Source organism: Diceros bicornis, chromosome 3 (genome assembly GCF_020826845.1).
Source record: "Diceros bicornis minor isolate mBicDic1 chromosome 3, mDicBic1.mat.cur, whole genome shotgun sequence".
In the NCBI taxonomy this organism is placed as follows: Eukaryota; Metazoa; Chordata; class Mammalia; order Perissodactyla; family Rhinocerotidae; genus Diceros; species Diceros bicornis.
In genome coordinates, this window is record NC_080742.1 from 96,088,362 (window position 1) to 96,106,759 (window position 18,398).

The following is an 18,398-nucleotide window of genomic DNA, read 5'->3' on the forward strand; positions in this document are numbered from 1 at the left end:
TATGCACATTGTGTATGTATGTTTGCATGTGTTATGTTTGTGTGTATGCATGTGTTATGTATGTATGTGTGTTGTGTTTATGAGTGTGTGTGTGAGTGGTGTGTGTGTTATGTTTGTTAGTGTGTGTGCTGTGCATGTACATTTGTGTGTATGTTTCTGTGTTGTGTATGTGTGTGTTGTGTCTGTGAGTGTATATGTGTGTTGTGTTCTGTGTTTCTGTGTGTTGTGTTGTGTGTTTGTGGTATAATAGAAAGAGCTGTGACTAAGAAGTCAGGAGAACCTTGTACCTTCTGTGCCCTCTCTTGATCTCGCTGCTTAATCTTGGGCAAGACCCTTCCATGAGTTTCTCTTTCTTCTGAGAAACATGACGAGGATGCTGGAGTCTGCTCCGTTTTCTCGGCTGGAGACAAAAACTAGAAGTGTGGCAAACGTGTGAGGCTGCTCGGGGCAGGATCCAGGGTGAGGCAGTGAGGTACCAGGGTCACACTCACTCTCTGGTGGTGCGAGGGCCGAGTGCAGGTGTGTAGAGTTTGCTTCAGGTGCCTCCCCATAGTCCTGGCGCTGCCGTTCTCTTCAGTGAAGCCGTCCCTGCTCTCCAAAGGAGGAATGAGATGTCATTGGTGAAGCGCTGCCTCGGTTTCCACCAAGGACGTAAGGAAGCTGAGGACAAACAGATTGAGGGGTCTACAGTTTTTAGAGACGGGGGCACTAACCTCCTTGTTCCAGAAGCCCCTTGATAGGTAAAATACTGTGTCCTCCCTAGAGTGTTGCTGACCAGGTGTGGGGGAAGCTGGTCACTCTCTCTTCCTGGAAAGTCACCAAACCTTACTGGACAGTGTCCATTCTCGGTCTAGAACTCTAGAGCTGACGTTACTGAATAAAGCCAACAATCATACAGCAATAGCCACGCTGGCCTCCCACCGGACGCTCCTGGGATCTGGAGAGGACGGAAGGGGTTGCGGTTAACAGAGTGCAGGAACCTTCCAAAGGTGTGGGGTGATGGGAAGACTGTGTCTACCAAGGCCCCCAGTAGTTAGGTTTCCCCACACACCAGAGCCTTCACTGGAGACGTTCCTCTGACTGTGAATGTCCAGAGTGTCCTACATGTTCTAGAAAACCAGTCATGGGCCACGTTGTTTCCTCCCCACCCCCACAGAGAATATCAAGCAGATGTAACATGGCGGGCTCCTGAAATAGGGAACCTTCTTAGTCTGTGAGGTGGTGCGGATTGGAGCAAGGATACATCGCTCTCTCATCAGAAGGATGGCGGGAGTTCCTGGCTGGGGTGACATGGCTCGACTTTGTAAAGAGGACTAGGAGTTTCTCTAGAAAATGTCATAAAATCTGTTGGAATCTTATAGGGAAAGAGAGCACAGGGACACCTAGTTCAGGCCCAGCATTCACACTTATGGGGACCCTGAGACCCAAGCAGTGTGACCATCCTAAATTGGTGGCCGTAGAGATGAGCACCGAGGTCTCCTGGCCCCCAGCAGGACCCTGCCCCGCACGGTGAAGATCCCTGTGCCGTGGCTGGCGTCTTCCTCACCACAGCTGAGAGGCCACCCACCTCTCAGCCCTGGGCCATCCCCAGTGCCAAGCCTTCACCACAGATCAAGCCGGGACCGCTCTTTTGGCCCCTAGACCCCAGAGCCAGCTCCTCACCACAACTTCGTGTGCATGCCCTCCAGCTCACTCTGGCCACACAGACATTCCCACAGCTCAGGCCTAGTATCAGACCTGTTTCTGCGTCTCTGCTCCTTTCTCCTCCTCACAGAGCAGCTCCAGGACCCTCTGTCTATCCGAATGCCATCCACTCCTGAGGCTGCAGGCCGGCTGCTTCTTTCTCCGTGATTCTCTTAAACTCACGAAGGAGACCACAGTGCAGGGAGAGAGAGGGAGAGAGAAGAAAGTAGGGTCCCTAAAGGAGGTAGACAGTGTCTCAGACCCCTCCTCCCTCTCCTCACTCAGTCCACTACCCCTCAAACCGATGCAAAAAACCTCCTTCTGGCAAGAGAAAGGCAAAGTCAGGTGCCTCTTGAAACTCGGTTAAAAAATCAGTAAGGGGGGTGGCCCGCTGGGTTAGCGGTTAAGTGTGCGTGCTCCGCTACTGGCGGCCCGGGTTTGGATCCCTGGCACGCACTGACGCACTGCTTGTCGAGCCATGCTGAGGCGGCGTCCCACATACAGCAACTAGAAGGATGTGCAACTATGACGTACAACTATCTACTGGGGCTTTGGGGAGAGAGGGGGAAAAAAAGGAGGAGGCTTGGCAATAGATGTTAGCTCAGAGCCGGTCTTCCTCAGCAAAAAGAGGAGGATTGGCATGGAAGGTAGCTCAGGGCTGATCTTCCTCACAAAACAAACAAACAAACAAGCAAAACTTATAAAAAAAGTCAGTAAGACATATTATTTTTTCTAGATGGAGGAAGAAGAAGACAAACAGATTCTGCAGGAGAATCCCGCAGGAGTGCATCCCGAGGATGCTAGAGAAGCCGTGTCACAAGGTAAAACTACTTTCTAGTGGAAGCGCACTTGAGAGAGGGGGACAGGCGACTCTGATGTGCAGTTGTAGGGCCTGGAGAGACAAAGGGAGTTCAATCCAGTCGGAGATTTGCCCACCCGGGCCACCATCAGAGGGCCTTTGGGGTGGGGCCTTTCTTTACTGCAGCCAAATAAGGGGGAAAAGGCCTGTGGCAGGCACAGTGGGCGAGAGGAGGCGAGAGAGAGCACCAGTCGCCCCCTTTACTGACTCTCCATGCCAGTCCCATGAAAAAGGGTCTGCACATCCTGGGCTTTCCTCCTCAGGAAGGACATGCGGGCCATGGGTGTGACAAAATGACTCACCTTGGCCTGAGGCTTGGAGGCCCACAGACCCCTGTGTAGGTGGTTGGCTGGTTCAGATGAGGGAGCTCTCAGGGTTAAAAGGCTGCAAAGCAGCATGGGAACAAGCAGGACCTGCCCGGCTCCTGCCTCAGACCCGGGATCCACCTGCACAAGGGGTTCTCTTCCCTCTACTGCGTCAGGGTCAGGCACTTAACGTTCATGGGCTCCGCTTCATCACCTAGCCTGGGGAGATAGGATTTAGGAATGCCAGAAATCCATCCACTTTCCTGGCTGGAAGAATTTATTTGTGCTTCATCACGTATTTTAACCCCAACGATTTTTACTATATGAACTTCAACAGCCTGAGCCTTTGGGAGAGAGCCATATTAATAAACCACATACGAATATTACCAATGAGAGTGCTGACACCTGATTTACCCCTTCTTGCAGCAATCAGGGTTAAATATTACTTTACAAATCCTCTCCAGAGCTCAAGTCATGTATTTGGCTGTGAAGTCCAGTGGCGTGCCCTGGCTCCAGGCTTGCGCAGACGGGAGACACAGTCTTCGTCCAGCTTTGTGTTGGCTATGAGCAGGGATGAACAGTCCACCTTCCGTGCTTTTGAAAAACTCCCACCCATTCACTCAAATTCCTTTCAAGCCGCCTGGGGGAAGCTGAGGGGAGCCAATGTCATCCAGCCAGAATTGATTGGGGGTCAGCCAGCCAAGAGTGGCAGGCAGTGAAAAACATGTTGTTGCTAAGGAGATTCAGAAGAAGATGGTGCTGAGCCTGCTTGCAGGAGGCTTAGGAGTCTGTCAATGAGACATGTCGATGTCTTCAATGTGGAACAGACTTGGAAACCAGCTCTTCTTTGGCTCTTGTCCATGTGCTCTGGGTCCTGGGAGGCACAAGGCCAGGAGAAGGCAGTTCCCTTCCTGTCCTCCAGCCCCAGTTGTATCTAAAAATCTTGACATTGGGTTTCTCAAGGTTAGGTTGGCATCTCCAAGTCTTCCCTCAGCTGATGGTTCTGATATTCTGCTGGGTGAGAATGTCCAGCCCAAACTTCAAGGATGTAGCCTAAGAATGTGACCCCAGTGTGCCTCTGTGCTGTGGAGCCAGGGTCTGGCTGAAAAGGTCCCACACTCCCAACATTCCCTGTTGGAATAGCTGAAGAGGGTGATGTGGTCAGTCACTTTGGGGAGAAGATGTAGACTCAGAGGCTGCGTGCTTCTATTCTCACCCCTCTTACTGAGAAGGATCTTCAATCAGGGATACCTAGGGAAGCTCAGGGTCCCATATGCATGAGGGGATGATTCCCATATGGTGAGAATAGGTGACCCTGAGAGGAAGTTTCAAAAGCTAAACAGTACGATGCAGTATTCTACCATATTATCCAGCAATTCCATTTCTAGGTATATACTGCAAAGAACTGAAAGCACGGTCTCAAACAGATATCTGTACACTAATGTCCATAGCAGCGTTATTCACAATAGCCCAAAGGTGGAAACAACCTAATGTCCATATATATATGAATAAACAAAGTGTGATATGTACATACAATGGAGTATTTTCAGCCTTAAAGAGGAAGGAAATTCTGGCACATGCTACACATGGATGAACCTTGAAAACATTATGCTAAGTGAAATAAGCCCGACACAAAAGGGCAAATATTGCATGATTCCACTTAAAAGAGGTACCTAGAATAGTCAAATTCGTAGAGACAGAAAGGAGAATGGTGGTCATCAGGTGTTAGGAGGAGGGAGGAATGGAGATTTATTGTTTAACAGGTACAAGGCTTTAGTTTGGGATGATGAAAACATTTTTGAGATGCATAGTGGTGATGATTAGAGAACAATGTGAATGTACTTAATGCCACTGAATTGTACACCTTGTACAGTTGTATGATGGTAAATTTTAAGTTATATATATTTTTACCACAATAATAAATGTTAAAAACTAATGTGAGCCGGGGGCAGGTCTCAGGCGCAAATGTGGGTCTTTGTCTCTCCTAGCCCACACAGGACAATGAGATCAAGTAGCATTCCCTGCTGCGTGGCCTCTGATGAGGCAAAATAGGGGGCATGGGCTCTCATGCTAACCCCTCTGCTTTCTCTCAATGCTCCTAGGTCTGAGGGAGAATGACCTGACCCCAAAGAGACTGAGGCTCATCCTGGTGGGGAAAACCGGAAGTGGGAAAAGTGCAACAGGAAACAGCATCCTTGGCAGGAAAGTGTTTGACTCTAAGCTCAGTGCTAGCCCGGTGACCAAGGCCTTCCAGAGAGGGAGCCGAGGATGGGCTGGGAAGGAGCTTGAGGTGATCGACACCTCTGACATTTTGTCCCCTCGGGCCCCACCAGAAGTGGCAGCTCAGGGCGTCTGTGGAGCCATTGCCTTCTCCTCCCCGGGGCCTCACGCAGTGCTCCTGGTGACACAGCTGGGCCGGTTCACAGAAGAGGATCGGGAGGTAGTCAGGCGCCTCCAGGAGGTCTTCGGAGTGGACATCCTGGCCTACACCATCCTGGTGTTCACTCGGAAGGAAGACCTGGATGGTGGCTCCCTGGAGGAGTATGTGCGAGAGACCAACAACCAGTACCTTGCACAGCTGGATGTGATGTGTGGGCGACGCCACTGTGGCTTCAACAACAGGGCGGAGGGGGCAGAGCAGGAGGCCCAGCTGAAGGAGCTCATGGAGGAAATCGAAGGAGTCCTGTGGGAAAATGAAGGCCGTTACTATAGCAACAAGACTTACCAATACTCCCAGCAACACATTCTGCTCAAAGAAGTACAGGAAAGGTGAATAATCAAGGGACAGGGCTCTGAGGAAGTGCTCAGTGAGGAGTCCTGGACCGAGGAACTGCGCCACATCCAGAAGGAATCTGAGGAAACTCACAAACATCTCCTGGAGAGGGCACCCATTTGAGCATATCCTGGCCTTCGGCGAGGGACAGCTGTTTCCTGTGAGCCTCCCTCAGCCCCTGTGTCCAGCTTCCAGCCCATCACTTGCTTTCTCCATCCCCATGGGCCACTGGTCATCCCAGCCTCCAGGTCAGTGTCTGGTGTGGTGAGAGGTGCATGGGGTCCAGAGTTCCCAGTTCACATCCCAGGTCCAGCATCACATCTTCCAGAACATGCTCTATTCCCCTCCAGCATGCTCTTCTCGTGCAGAACTTCACATCTCATTGGCATCACATTTCGTGAGGTACTTGTCTTTACCCCAATAGAACCCAAGCTTTCTGAGGGCAGGCCTGTGCCTCCTTCTTCAATGTCACCCCCACACCGTCCGGGTCACTGGAGTCACTCATTAAACGTTGATGTAGCAAATCAGTGTGGACATCGACCAGGTGACTTCACATCTCTTGGATTGTGTCCTTGCCCGTAAAAGGGGCAGGCATGACTTTGAAGGCATGTGCTGTGTGTGGTGGGTCAGAACATAGCAATGGCTCTGTGACATGTGGAGAGAGACAGATGCTGGGCTGGGGAGGGGAAAGTGAGTAGAAACAGGGAAGGGGCAGAAGGAGCGGCCCTTTTAGTCACTCTTGAGGAGGCCAACGAATCATAATAAACAAGCCCCACGGAAACTTCCTGGTGGGAATGATGAGTAAAGTGGGGCAGGAGTATCCAAGAAGTCAGGCCTGGTCAAGAAGGGGGACCTGAAACGTGGATACAGGACGTGGAGGTCCCCGGAGGTACCCAGCGGGCTGGGGCAGAGGAGGAGCACCTCCCTGCTGGCGACTTAGCTAAGGGAAGTTACACACCTGTTACTTCCCCTCATGAGATCTGCCTTCTGGTGTCAAAAAACAGGTGATTTTCAACCCTGCCCCAGCCTTACCTCCAACCCCTTCCCTTCTCCCTTGATAGTGGGGACGAAGCATTGATGGGGTGAGTGTCTGGGTGTGTAAATGGGTTCCCCAGCAAGGAATTTAGGGGGGTAGAATAGAGGGAGGCAGAGAAGAAAGGGAACTTGCCAAGGAAGCAGTTGAATGACTTAAACATTACAGGGAGCAGCCTGCCAGGTAGGTGGGGAGAACTCTGCAGCCGTGGGTGTCTTTCTGGAGGGCTGCTCGTATTAACATGGTTCATAAGAAGCGACACGGGGTAGGAGAAGAGAGCAGGATGTTGTCCTGGCTCTGGTGTCTGGTAGGTGCCATCTAACTGCATAAGGAGACTGACGTACCTCAGATGCCTCAGCTTCACTGAGGTTCGAGATGCTCCTGGGGAGTCTGATAAACTGATGGAAACAGAATAGGAGAAAATGGGGGGAAAACGTCTCCCGCTAACACTCCTCTTTTCCTTTCTTCAAGCTACGTGGCATAGGGTCTGCATCCACCTTCCCCTGGGAGGAGTGGGAAGTGGAGGTGGGGGTGACAGCGCTGGGGGACAATCAGAAATCAGAGGACACAGCCTCAGGTCTGTCTGGATGCTCATCCGCTGGTTGGAGATTCTCTGCAATTGGACCCCCAGGGACCTGCGCTATCCCAGTCTGAGGCCACGGCACCCGTCTTCCCCAGACACGGTGGACTCCTAAGAAAGCCTGAGCATTTCTTTTGCTAAAAGATTCAGAAAAGTGTCTCAAGGCAGAACAGGGACTGATCTTGGTGTATGCTTAAGATAGTCCTTGTGCCGGAACCATTTATTAAATAAGCGATCCACTTCCCACTGAAATGAAACACAACATTTATCATGTATTAAATTTTCATACTCCCTAAGATCTGTGTCAGGATTTTCAATTCTGCTCTTCTCTCTGCTTTTCTACTCCTATATGAATAAAATATTGATTCGATTACAGTGCCTTTGATTATAACATGGTGAGCCGACTTCCTCCTCAGTCTACATTTTTATATTTCCTTTGTTATTCTCAGGCATTTATTCTTCTGTATGAGGGTTAAAAGCACTTGTTTAACTTTCAAAAAATAATCTTATCGGTATTCAGTTGGAATTGTCTTACATTTATGTATTAAATTTGGGAGAGTTGGAAGCGAGATAAGTCAGAGAAAGACAAGTACTGTATGATATCACTGACATGTGGAGTCTAAAAAACTGTAAAAGAAAAAAACAACCAGAAAGTAAAATAGTGGTTACCAGGGACTGGGAGGTGGGAGTTAAGATTGACGGTGTTTAGAGGATATAAATTTGTAACAAGTACTAAATAAGCCATAGAGATCTAATGTACAGTATAATGAAAATAGACAATAATATTGTACTGTAAGTATGTAATGTGATAAATATCATTACAATGGCAACCATATTACAATATATAAATATATCAAAGTAATATGCAGTCCACCTTGAATTTACACAATATTACATGTCAAATTTATCCAAGAAAAAAAGTTACATTAAAAATCTAAAAAAAAGAGAGAATTGGTAAATACTTCAGTGATAAGTGAATCAAGGCCATCTTGTTTCTAAGTGAGCAGACTTGCAACTTCAGAGCTATTGAACCAAAAGCTAAAATCGTTTGCATTTCCATTAGGATAAGAAGATAAATTTATTTAATCTAGGTGTTATTGTTTTAACTTTGTTAGCTTAAATACTTTCATAATAGATAATACAAGCATTTGGCCAAATGACACCCATCAGTGACTCTAAATGGCAAGTCACTCAAAACACATCACTCAATAAAAATTCCAAAGGAAATTTTTTTACTTGTATCAAACTAACTTAATAAAGTTAGTTGATATCAAACCCTTAGTAAAGGGTTTTTCTCTCCTTGCTTACTAAAAGTCAGGGAAGATGCCTCCCACGTCATTTCAGGAGGAGGGGTAGATTTGCTCCACTGCCATCACTGCCTTGGCCTCAGAGAATGGGGAAGGCATGTGTGGGTATGTTCTGGAAACTCCATGGTCTGTGTCCTAAAAAGAAAGAAGTGGTGTGAGTGGGGGTGGGGGTGGGGTGAGGAGAGACAGCTGTCTTGCCCAAGGCTGTGAAAATAGTGAACTTAGGAATTTGGTGTTTTTGAAAAATATCTATACTGGAGCAAAGCATGAAAAACCGGGATTTGGACAATCTGAGGAGCCTCATGAGTACACGGTTGTTCCTCCTTGTGGGTCAAAGCAGCTGTTAAAAGTGTCAGGAAGGTTTCAGCTCTCAATCGTCCTGTAATAACATTGATAAACTAGGTAGAAAATACACAGCTGGTCAGAGACGTCAGCAACTGCCCACAGCAGCAAAGACAGCATTTGAGGTTCCAGTCTGCCCTGTATTCCACTGAAATACCCAAAGAGTCAGACTTTAGGAGTAAAAACCACATCAGGACTAAGGGATTTGTCCTAAAGGAGGAGCAAAACTGGAGTAGTCGCCTGCTAAGGACATCTAAAACCAAGCCTTCCCAAGGTTAAAGCGAACTGCCGGTAACTTAAGTGCCTGCCAGAACAAACAACATTCTTCAGAAGAAGGTAATAATACCCAGAGTCTCTACAACATAGTGTCTACAATATCCTGTAAACCATTAAAATTCTCCCAGCTAAACTTACATAGTGATCATTTTGTATTGTATTCAAATATCTAATCACTATGATGCACACTTGAAACTAATAGGAAATTGTATGTCAACTATATCTCAATTAAAAAATTAATTAATTAATTTAAAATAACAATTTAATTAAATAATATTTCTTTTCTAACATAAAGATAGAAAGCTATAAAATTTCCCTCTATGGATGTTTACCTACATCTTGCAAGTTTTTGTATATTCTGTTCTCGCTATCATTCGGTTTAAAATATTTTCTATATTGTTTGTGATATGTTTTTTTACTCATGGGTTATTTAGAAGTGTGTATTTAATTTCCAAATATTGAGTATTTTCTAGAAATTGTGGTATCCAATATGCTGGCCCCTAGCCACATGTGGCTATTGAGCCCTTGAAATGTAGCTAGTGAACCTGAGAAACTGAATTTTAAATTTTATTTAATTATAATTAGTTTTAATTTAAATTAAGAAACTGAAGCAGTGTAAAATATTTTACCATGAGCCACAGCTTTGTTGTTTGGTAGAAATACACCACACTCTACCTGTTGATCAGATATTATTGCTGTATTGTAATGCAAATGTAAGTCCCACGCATTGTTTCTAAACATATCATTGATCTAGTCAAAGTCAGCGGATTGATTCCGTTTGAATACTCTTTTTTACACACTCACATAATACTTTTATTTGAATACTTTATGTACACAGCATGAGTTACAGTGACACCTATCTACATTGTTTATGGTAATTTAAATACTGATATTATTTTATTTATAATATACTCAAATTAATTTTTAGTTTAAAAATATGTACAGGCAAATTTTTAACTTTGAAATGAAGGCGTGATACTGAGGCAGAATGACCGGAGATGACTGAGCATGTACGATGACTAGAACAGGGAAGAGAAAACGAGACTGGAAGAAGAAATGTCACAAAATCCAGGACGAATCGCAATTGCAGTTTGCTGCAGTGCAGCAAAACCAAAAATAAAATGTTAGAGACATTTTCAGCAAATACACAGGGAGTTTTATCAAATGTTTCCTCTCAACAGTCAAAAACAGGATTGACAAAACTGGTAACTGGAACCAGAATTAAATGTCCAACAAAAAAATTCTACACAATTTTTAACAGGATCTGAGTTTGTAACTTAGACCAGTTATAAAATAGCTTGGATTATTGCACAAAAAAACAAAACACTTTCAGTTGGAGAGATGGTAAAAGAAATGATTACTTTGGTTATGGAAATTTTGTTGGAAAATTTTGAGATGAAACTCATATATAAAAATATACATATATATATATATAAAAGCATATAAAACGTGAAAGACCTTCCATTAACGAGCCAAACACTTGCCCGTAGAAGACAAGACCTTTGTAATAACACCAAAGATTGATTTAAAATGTGAAAATTTGCAAATATTTTTCTTTAGAGCTATAAGGGGAGTGTGTTATAAGACACTACCCAAATAATACTTTGAGCATCTCTTAAAGTATTCCCAAAGCTATGAAGAGATGTTGTAAACTTAGGGCAAAACAATCAAGTTAGTGGTATAGATATTTTTAAATCTTTTAAAATTGTCAGACGAGAATTGTAGTAGAAATTTGGCACAAATCCCTGATAATGGAAGCCCTGCATAAGACCCCAGTCTCACTCTCATACTCTGTGTCCCAGAATAACGGGACCATGCTCGTTTCCACTTCCGGATCCTGCCTTTATTTTCCCTCGATTGTTTCCAGAAACATCTCATCTCCCTCCAGTTACACAGAGTACTTAATTAGGAAAACTGAAGCCAATCTAGGTATTAAACCTAGAGTGTCCTTTTAAACTAGGGAATCAGAGGCTTGCCCAAGCCTGGGAGGGCTCAGAACGATGGGGTCTGGGAAACTAACTGGCGCACTGAACTGAGTGGTTTCCAGGATCCATCAGTTGTGAAACACCACTGCTGTCTACTTGCAATAGCTACCAGACAGTGGTACACCTTGTCCACATTCCGAATCTTGCGGGAGCGCCGCTCATTTGTAGACTCCAACTCGGACCTATCTGGAAAGGGATGGTAAGGAGTGTCGTTCTAGGTTCCTTCTCTGTGATGCAGAGGAGCTAGAGGGACAATCAATGGTGCCATGTTTAGAAGAGAGGATTCAGTGCAGTTGAATAGTTCATATGTAAGGATTCACCTTATATCTGACTTTCTTGTAGAAATATTTCCTATCTCATCCAAGACATCAGATAGGAGTTACACCTGTTTGATGCTGAGTATGCCTGGAACAAAGTACTGATTTATTATCTTGTATTTTAATTACTTGTTGTCTCAGTGTAGTAACACATACTGCCACAGTAGGGGGAGCCAGTGAACTCTTCCTTGTTCACCATTGTGTACCAAGTTCCTGGCATACACCAGGCTCTCACTCAGTATTTTTTCACCCTACCCCTTGGAGATTTGGTGAAACTTGGCTTAATTCATTTCATATAGACTTGAAATTCAATTCTTTTGCTGGTTTCCACAAGAACAGCATATACTAAGCATTCTGTAGGCTTTACCATCTTTATTGGAGATTTTGAAAGTCACAGGGAGGGGTCCCATGGGCAGCCCTCGCTCGGCATTACTACACCAGGTTGACTGTCATCCCTCTGGCTTGGAAGGAAGAGGTGCTCATCCTTCCCACACCTAGGAGGGAGGAACTCTGGAGTGCCACCTCATAAATCCTCTCCCTCTCAGGAAAGGCAGAGGGGTTGATCTGTTTTGGGATGTGAGGATGTTAGGAGAGCCTGACATCCATTAGACCACTTCCCACTATTATTTTTACTTTTCAACAACCAGAAAGAGAAGGGCACCTGGCTTTATGGTCCAAAAACAAAAACAAAAACAGAAACGGGTAACAGACTGTACTCTCTCCCTTTTGGCCGGTTGTGACCAGATATGACCTGCACTTTTGGTTCCTCGTTCCACTCTACAGGCTGACCAAAGAAGTTTTCCTTCTGGCAGGTCCAGCTAAGTCTTATTCTTTCGGTTTCACCTTCTCAGACGGTGACTCTCTGGTTGTCGGGTGGCCCCATTACATGCAACTAGCTTTCTTCCATTCAGGGAGAAAAATGAAGACATCTGACTTTGGTCTCTGGTCCCCGCTATGGTCTCTACTTCATCTTTACTAGGGAGACTTTGACTTTTCATAGAAATATGATATTTTTTCTTACTTGATTCAGTTCTTTGTGTGTATATTTTCCTTCAGAATCCTGGAGGGGAGAAGGGTCTTTGGAGCCGTATATCCAGCTGGTAACATTTGGAATGGGGGAAATGCCTTGAGCATGATTGAAGTGACTTCAAACACAGCATATTTGCTCCAGTGCAGTGACTCTCAAAGGATGGTCCTGGACCAGTAGCATCAGCAGCACCTAGGAACTTGTTAGGAATGCAGATTCTCAGGCTTCGCCCCACATACACTGAATCAGAAACTTTGAATTTTAACAAGCCTTCCAGGTGGCTCTGGTGTATACTTATGCTTCACAAAATACAGAGAAAAACCTGAATAATCAGCTTCTAATATTAAAAGAATATTGATAGATATTCGTCAAAAGATGACAGCCTTGTAAGCCTTGGTATTTTCTTTAGAATGGATTGTCTGTATTCTAGCACATCTCCATTTTGCATAAGAAGGCCTGGTTTAGTCACTAGGCAATAACATTTCATACAGTAGAAGTCCAGATAACGAGAGATGGGGACACCCCCTTGTCTTACAGTGGAAGGGAAACAGAGAGGAAGGCAGAAGAATAAAGCAATCAGATGTGTGTCCTAAATATTGTCTCTCCAGGTTCAGAAAACAATGAGTCTATCAGATAATTGAGTACTAGTTATTCCTCGAGCTGTGGTCTGGGGAGTGTCCTCAAGGGAAAAGCCTTTTAAACATGGGTGCCACCCTATGCTGTCCTTGCTCCCAGGATTGAAACACTTTCAGTTTCTTTCCCTTTTTTTTTTTTTTGTGGGGAAGATTAGCGCTGGGCTAACAGCCGTGCCCGTCTTCCTCTACTTTATATAGGCCGCCGCCAAGCGTGGCTTGACAAGTGGTGCGTGGTGGGTGCCCGGGATCTGAATCCCAGGCCACCGCAGCAGAACGTGCGCACTTAACCACTACGCCACCAGGCTGGCCCCAAAACATCTTCGGTTTCTGTCTGGTTCTGGTTGCCATCTGGTGCTTTCCCGTATTTGATTCTTAATAGTTTATCCAAAGTTTACCTGTGGGTTGTTTGGTCTGTTAGAAGCCTCGCTGTTATTTTGGGAACAAGACTCAAGCTCTGAGATTTTATTTTCTTGTTCTTTCCTTAGTTCATGGGTAAAATGACCAAAGTTGAGAATTATATGAACATTTGGTTGGGAGACTGTCCAAGGAATTTCCCATGGGGGTGGGAGTGAGGTTACTGCAGAGCAAGGTGTGGAGCACACTCACCCACACTGCATGTGGCACACGCTGCTGGGCATCTGCTTACTAGCCATTCGCCCCTTCTTCCTCACTAACAAAAGCAACGTGCCCATGTGAAATACCAAATTGCACAGTGTTTCTTGCAGCTGTGGTAACTGTATGACCAAGAGATATAAGCAGAAGTCCTGTGGGGATTTCTGGGATGGCTCTGCTTTTGTTTTTTAAGTGCCATTCTGTCTTCCTTATTGTTTCTATCTTCTTTCTGCCTGCAATTCAGACATGAGGCTGAAGGCAAAGCAGCCATCTTACCACGTTGAGGACAAAGTTACTTGCAAAGAATGGTGGAGCAGATAGGGAGAAAACAATATCAAGTTCTTTGGACAGTTACATTAGCTCTGGACTTGCCACCTGTAAACTCCTTGTCATATCAAGATTGAATCCCTTGTTTGTTAAGCCACTTTAGTGAAGTTTCTCTGACATGCAGCCAAACACACTCCGTGGCTGATATTCCGGGACTGAATGAGAGGGGCTACCAGACCAGCCACAGGGAATTCTGGACCAGCAGCAGCCGAGGTGTGGTGAAGTCAGCCAGGGAGCACACCAAAGGGCACCGCCTGAATTGAGAAATTAACTCTGGGTTACACAAGCTTGTGGACTTCCTTGTTGGGGGCCAGCGGGACTTCAGAGACTTGACAGACAAGGAACATCACCCAAGAAGTAGAGGAGACAGGGGCTGAGGCCTGGGGACCCCATCTTTCTCCACAAGCTACATTGTCGCATAAGGCATCCATCCCCCACTGAAAGAGAGAAACTGAAGGAGAGAAACATAGTGGTGAAGAGTTGGCTCTCTAAGTCACCTAAATAGTGAAACTAAACACTATCTGACAGGGCTCCTTAACGGATCATATTGGACTGATTTAAAAAAGAGTAAACATTTAGTTATATTTGTTCCCTAGAAGTAATGGATGGGAGCTAGGAAAAATTATCAAATTATAGACAAACTAAGAGTTTGCATTTTCTCTCTATGCCCTGAATGTTCAAATTTGCCATGTAGGGTTTTTGCAGTGAATTTCAAATTGTTCCATAAGAGGCACTTGACTTATAGCCTCAGGGGACTCATTTCTACAAGCTTGTTCAAAGCATTTTTCCTACAAAGGAAGCTATTACCTCAAGAGGAATTACAGTAGAGTTAAAATCTCTCTGTATCAGTATGCTCTCTCATAAATCCTGCATCAGAGATATAATGCCTAAGATGTATGTACCACATAACACAGCAACTGTGTTTATGAAGCAAACACCACAGGAAATGCAAGGAGATGTGGATTCAAATGCTCTAGTAATAGGAGAGTTTAATGCACCATTATCAGCACAAGTCCAATCAGACAAAAAATAAGAAAGGAGATAGGAGAATTAAACAACATAATGAAGAAAGTAGATCTCATAGATATATAGAGAATACACTCTCTTTGCAATAGTAACAGAGAATACATCTTTTTGCAAATGCACATGGAACTTCACAAAAATTGATCATATATTAATAAACATTAGCAAACATCAGTGAGTTCTATAAAGTAGAAATATTACAAACAACACTTTCTGATCACAATGCAATAAAACCAGAAATTACTTTTGAAAAATAGTCCTTCCATCTGGAAAATAAAATATCTTCTATTAAACAACTCTTGTTGAAAAGAAAAATATAAACTGAGACTTTAGAACTTCTTAGAAGTCTTAATAATGAAAAAACTAAATTTCAGAAGCTATAGAATTCATTTAAAGAAATGATGAGAGGGGGGCCGGCCCCGTGGCTTAGTGGTTAAGTGTGCACGCTCTGCTGCTGACGGCCCGGGTTCAGATCCTGCGTGCGCACCGATGCACCGCTTCTCCGGCCATGCTGAGGCCATGTCCCACATACAGCAACTAGAAGGATGTGCAGCTATGACATACAACTATCTACTGGGGCTTTGGGGAAAAAAACAAAGGAGGAGGATTGGCAATAGATGTTAGCTCAGAGCTGGTCTTCCTCAGCAAAAAGAAGAGGATTAGCACAGATGTTAGTTCAGGGCTGATCTTCCTCACAAAAAAATAAATAAATAAATGATGAGAGGAAAATGCATTGCACCAAAGACTTTTTCAATGAACAAATAAATTAAATTCTCACTTCAAAAAAACTAGGAAAAGTACAATAAAGTAAACCAATAGAAAGCACGAGTATGGAAGGGAAAAATGAGTGTAGTAGAGAATAAAAAACATTAGACTTAATTAACAAATCAAAATCCTGGTTTATTTAAAAAAATTAAAATAGACAAACTACTAATTAATTTATTCAAGAAAAAAGAGAAAAGAGCACAAATAAAATATTCAATATGACAAGAGGAAATAACCACTGAAATACAAGAAATTTCAGAAATTTAAACTTCTTTGCAAATAAATCTGAAAACCTAGATAAAACGGATAATTTCTTGGGGAAACACAGATTACCAAAATTTTCTGCATTAGAGAAAAAAAATTTAAATAGACCAATTTACATGGAAGAAATAGAGAAAGCTATTAAGAAACTGCAACACAAAGTGAGCACTAGGACTAGATTGTTTTGCATGAAAATTCTTCCAAACCTTCAAGGTCCAGATAGTCCCAGTGCATTGAAATGAAGGGAAATTTCCTAATTGCTTTTTCAAAACAAGTATCACCTTGATACCTAAGCCTGAGGAAAAGAGTATGAAAAGAGTATAAAAAGAGAAAACTATAGACTGATAAACAAATGACAAGCCATAGGATCTACTGGAGTATATGCGGAAGACATTTGGGTTAAAACTAATGTGGCCTGACCTTGTTTTACCAAAAGGGTCTGACGTGGCCTGTTGAGCATGCTTTGTATATCTGCTTTAAGTACTTACTATGTCCCAAAGACAATAACAAAGCCCTTAAAGATAAGGATGTAACTTCCCCCACATCAGCATTTCCTTAAGGATAAGTATCTCTCAGCAAACTGAAGATTGATTGTTGACCTGCTGCACTCACCTTGTGACCACCCACCTTGCAACCACTGACCTGCTGTGTTCACCAAATTGCTGTGCTGGCAAAGCAATCTTGTGACAATTGTACAAGGAACATTCCAATCATATGTGATACATGCTTTTTGATGGTATATAACCACTTTGTACATCCCCACTTATTTGGAGTGCTCCATTGCTTTGTGAAAGGACTCTCCTGGGCTGTATGGTCTTCAGGCTCATCATAAACTCACCCCAATTTTGATTTATACATTGTGTATGGATTATTTATGTTGTCATCTTTCATGAATATCAATACAAAAATACTAAATAAAATATTAGCAAATAGATTTCAACACCATGTTAAGAATGTGATACATTATGACCAAGTGGAATTTAAAGCAGAAATGAAAAATTGGTTAAATATCTGGAAATCTATTAATATCATTCACCTTGTGAATAGATTTAAGGAAAAAGAATCATAAGATTATTTCCATAGATAACTTTAAAAAAGCCTTTGACAAAATTCAATCATCATTCATGGTAGAAACTGTCAAGAAAATAGTGATTGGCAGATACTTGCTTAATGTGATTAAACACACACACACGTATGCACATACAAATACATCTTATATACTACTATAGTCCAGTATCTCACATACGTAACTGGGAAACACTGAAGGCATACCCAGGAACAAAGCAAGCATGCCCATCGACTGTTATTCAACATTAGAAGGGAGGTTTTAGCCAATGCAATTAGACAAGAAAAATCAATCAGGGGCTTAAGAATAAGTAAAGAAGAAGTGATAAACTGTGGTATGCCCCTAACATGGAATACTACTCAGCAATAAAAGAGAACAAGCTATTAATACACACAAATTGGATGATTCTCAAAGTCATTTTGCTAAGTGAATGAAGCCAGTCTCAAAAGGGACTTGGTTTTACTTATGTCTAGATTCTCAGTGTCTGGTATAAAATCTACAATGAAGTGCAAAATCGATGAATGTTAATGAATGGATGAATAGATATAGACTCCCAAAACACTTGAGAGAAGGGAGTATGCCACATGCCTCATTCACCTATTATATTAATCACAATGCATAGTATTTATAAAGGATCTTGTGCTCTGGGAGAGAAATGGGAAGCATTGCTCTCAGGGTATTTTATGTGGGTTTCTCATCTCCTCGCTGCTTCTCAAGAGCAGAACCTTTTTCTTTGCCTCATCTACAGCATTAACCTGAATGCAAGGATAAGAAGAATTGAATGGATTGACACAAAAAAAGAACCACTGCAGTTAAAACTGTTTTTTTCAGATTAAACCTGTATTTACCTTTTCTTTGGGGGCATCTGTGGCTCTTTGCTTATAGAAGATTCTAATATAATAGGATGTTAGATTTATATCTCAGAACTTTGGCTAAAACTCCAATGATGAAAACAATAGACACAAAATGCACCCACATTCTGCAGAGTGAAACCGAATCTGTCTCCCTCGGAGTGACTATTTCTAAAGGAATTGTGAACATCTCTGTGTGGTGCTTCTCTTACGCTAGAGCCTTTGCTAACTTTTATTAAGCGTATAGTCTAATCTCATTTGTGTTTTGGGGAAATAAGAGAGAGGTATACGTCCTATTTTGGGCAAATGGCTTGGGGCAAGGAGAAGCCAATTTCAAGATGGCAGAGCAAGTTGGCGTAAGTCACATATGC

At 43.5% G+C, this 18,398-nt stretch overlaps 1 protein-coding gene across 1 annotated transcript; it reads left to right on the plus strand.

The window, feature by feature from the left end:
• Positions 1 to 2,419: 2,419 nt before the first annotated feature.
• Positions 2,420 to 5,983, plus strand: LOC131400547 (GTPase IMAP family member 6-like). Its single transcript, XM_058535264.1, has 2 exons — positions 2,420 to 2,504; positions 4,950 to 5,983. Exons 1-2 carry the CDS (start codon positions 2,420 to 2,422, stop codon positions 5,618 to 5,620), a joined length of 756 nt encoding a protein of 251 aa, XP_058391247.1. The 3' UTR covers positions 5,621 to 5,983.
• Positions 5,984 to 18,398: the final 12,415 nt, after the last annotated feature.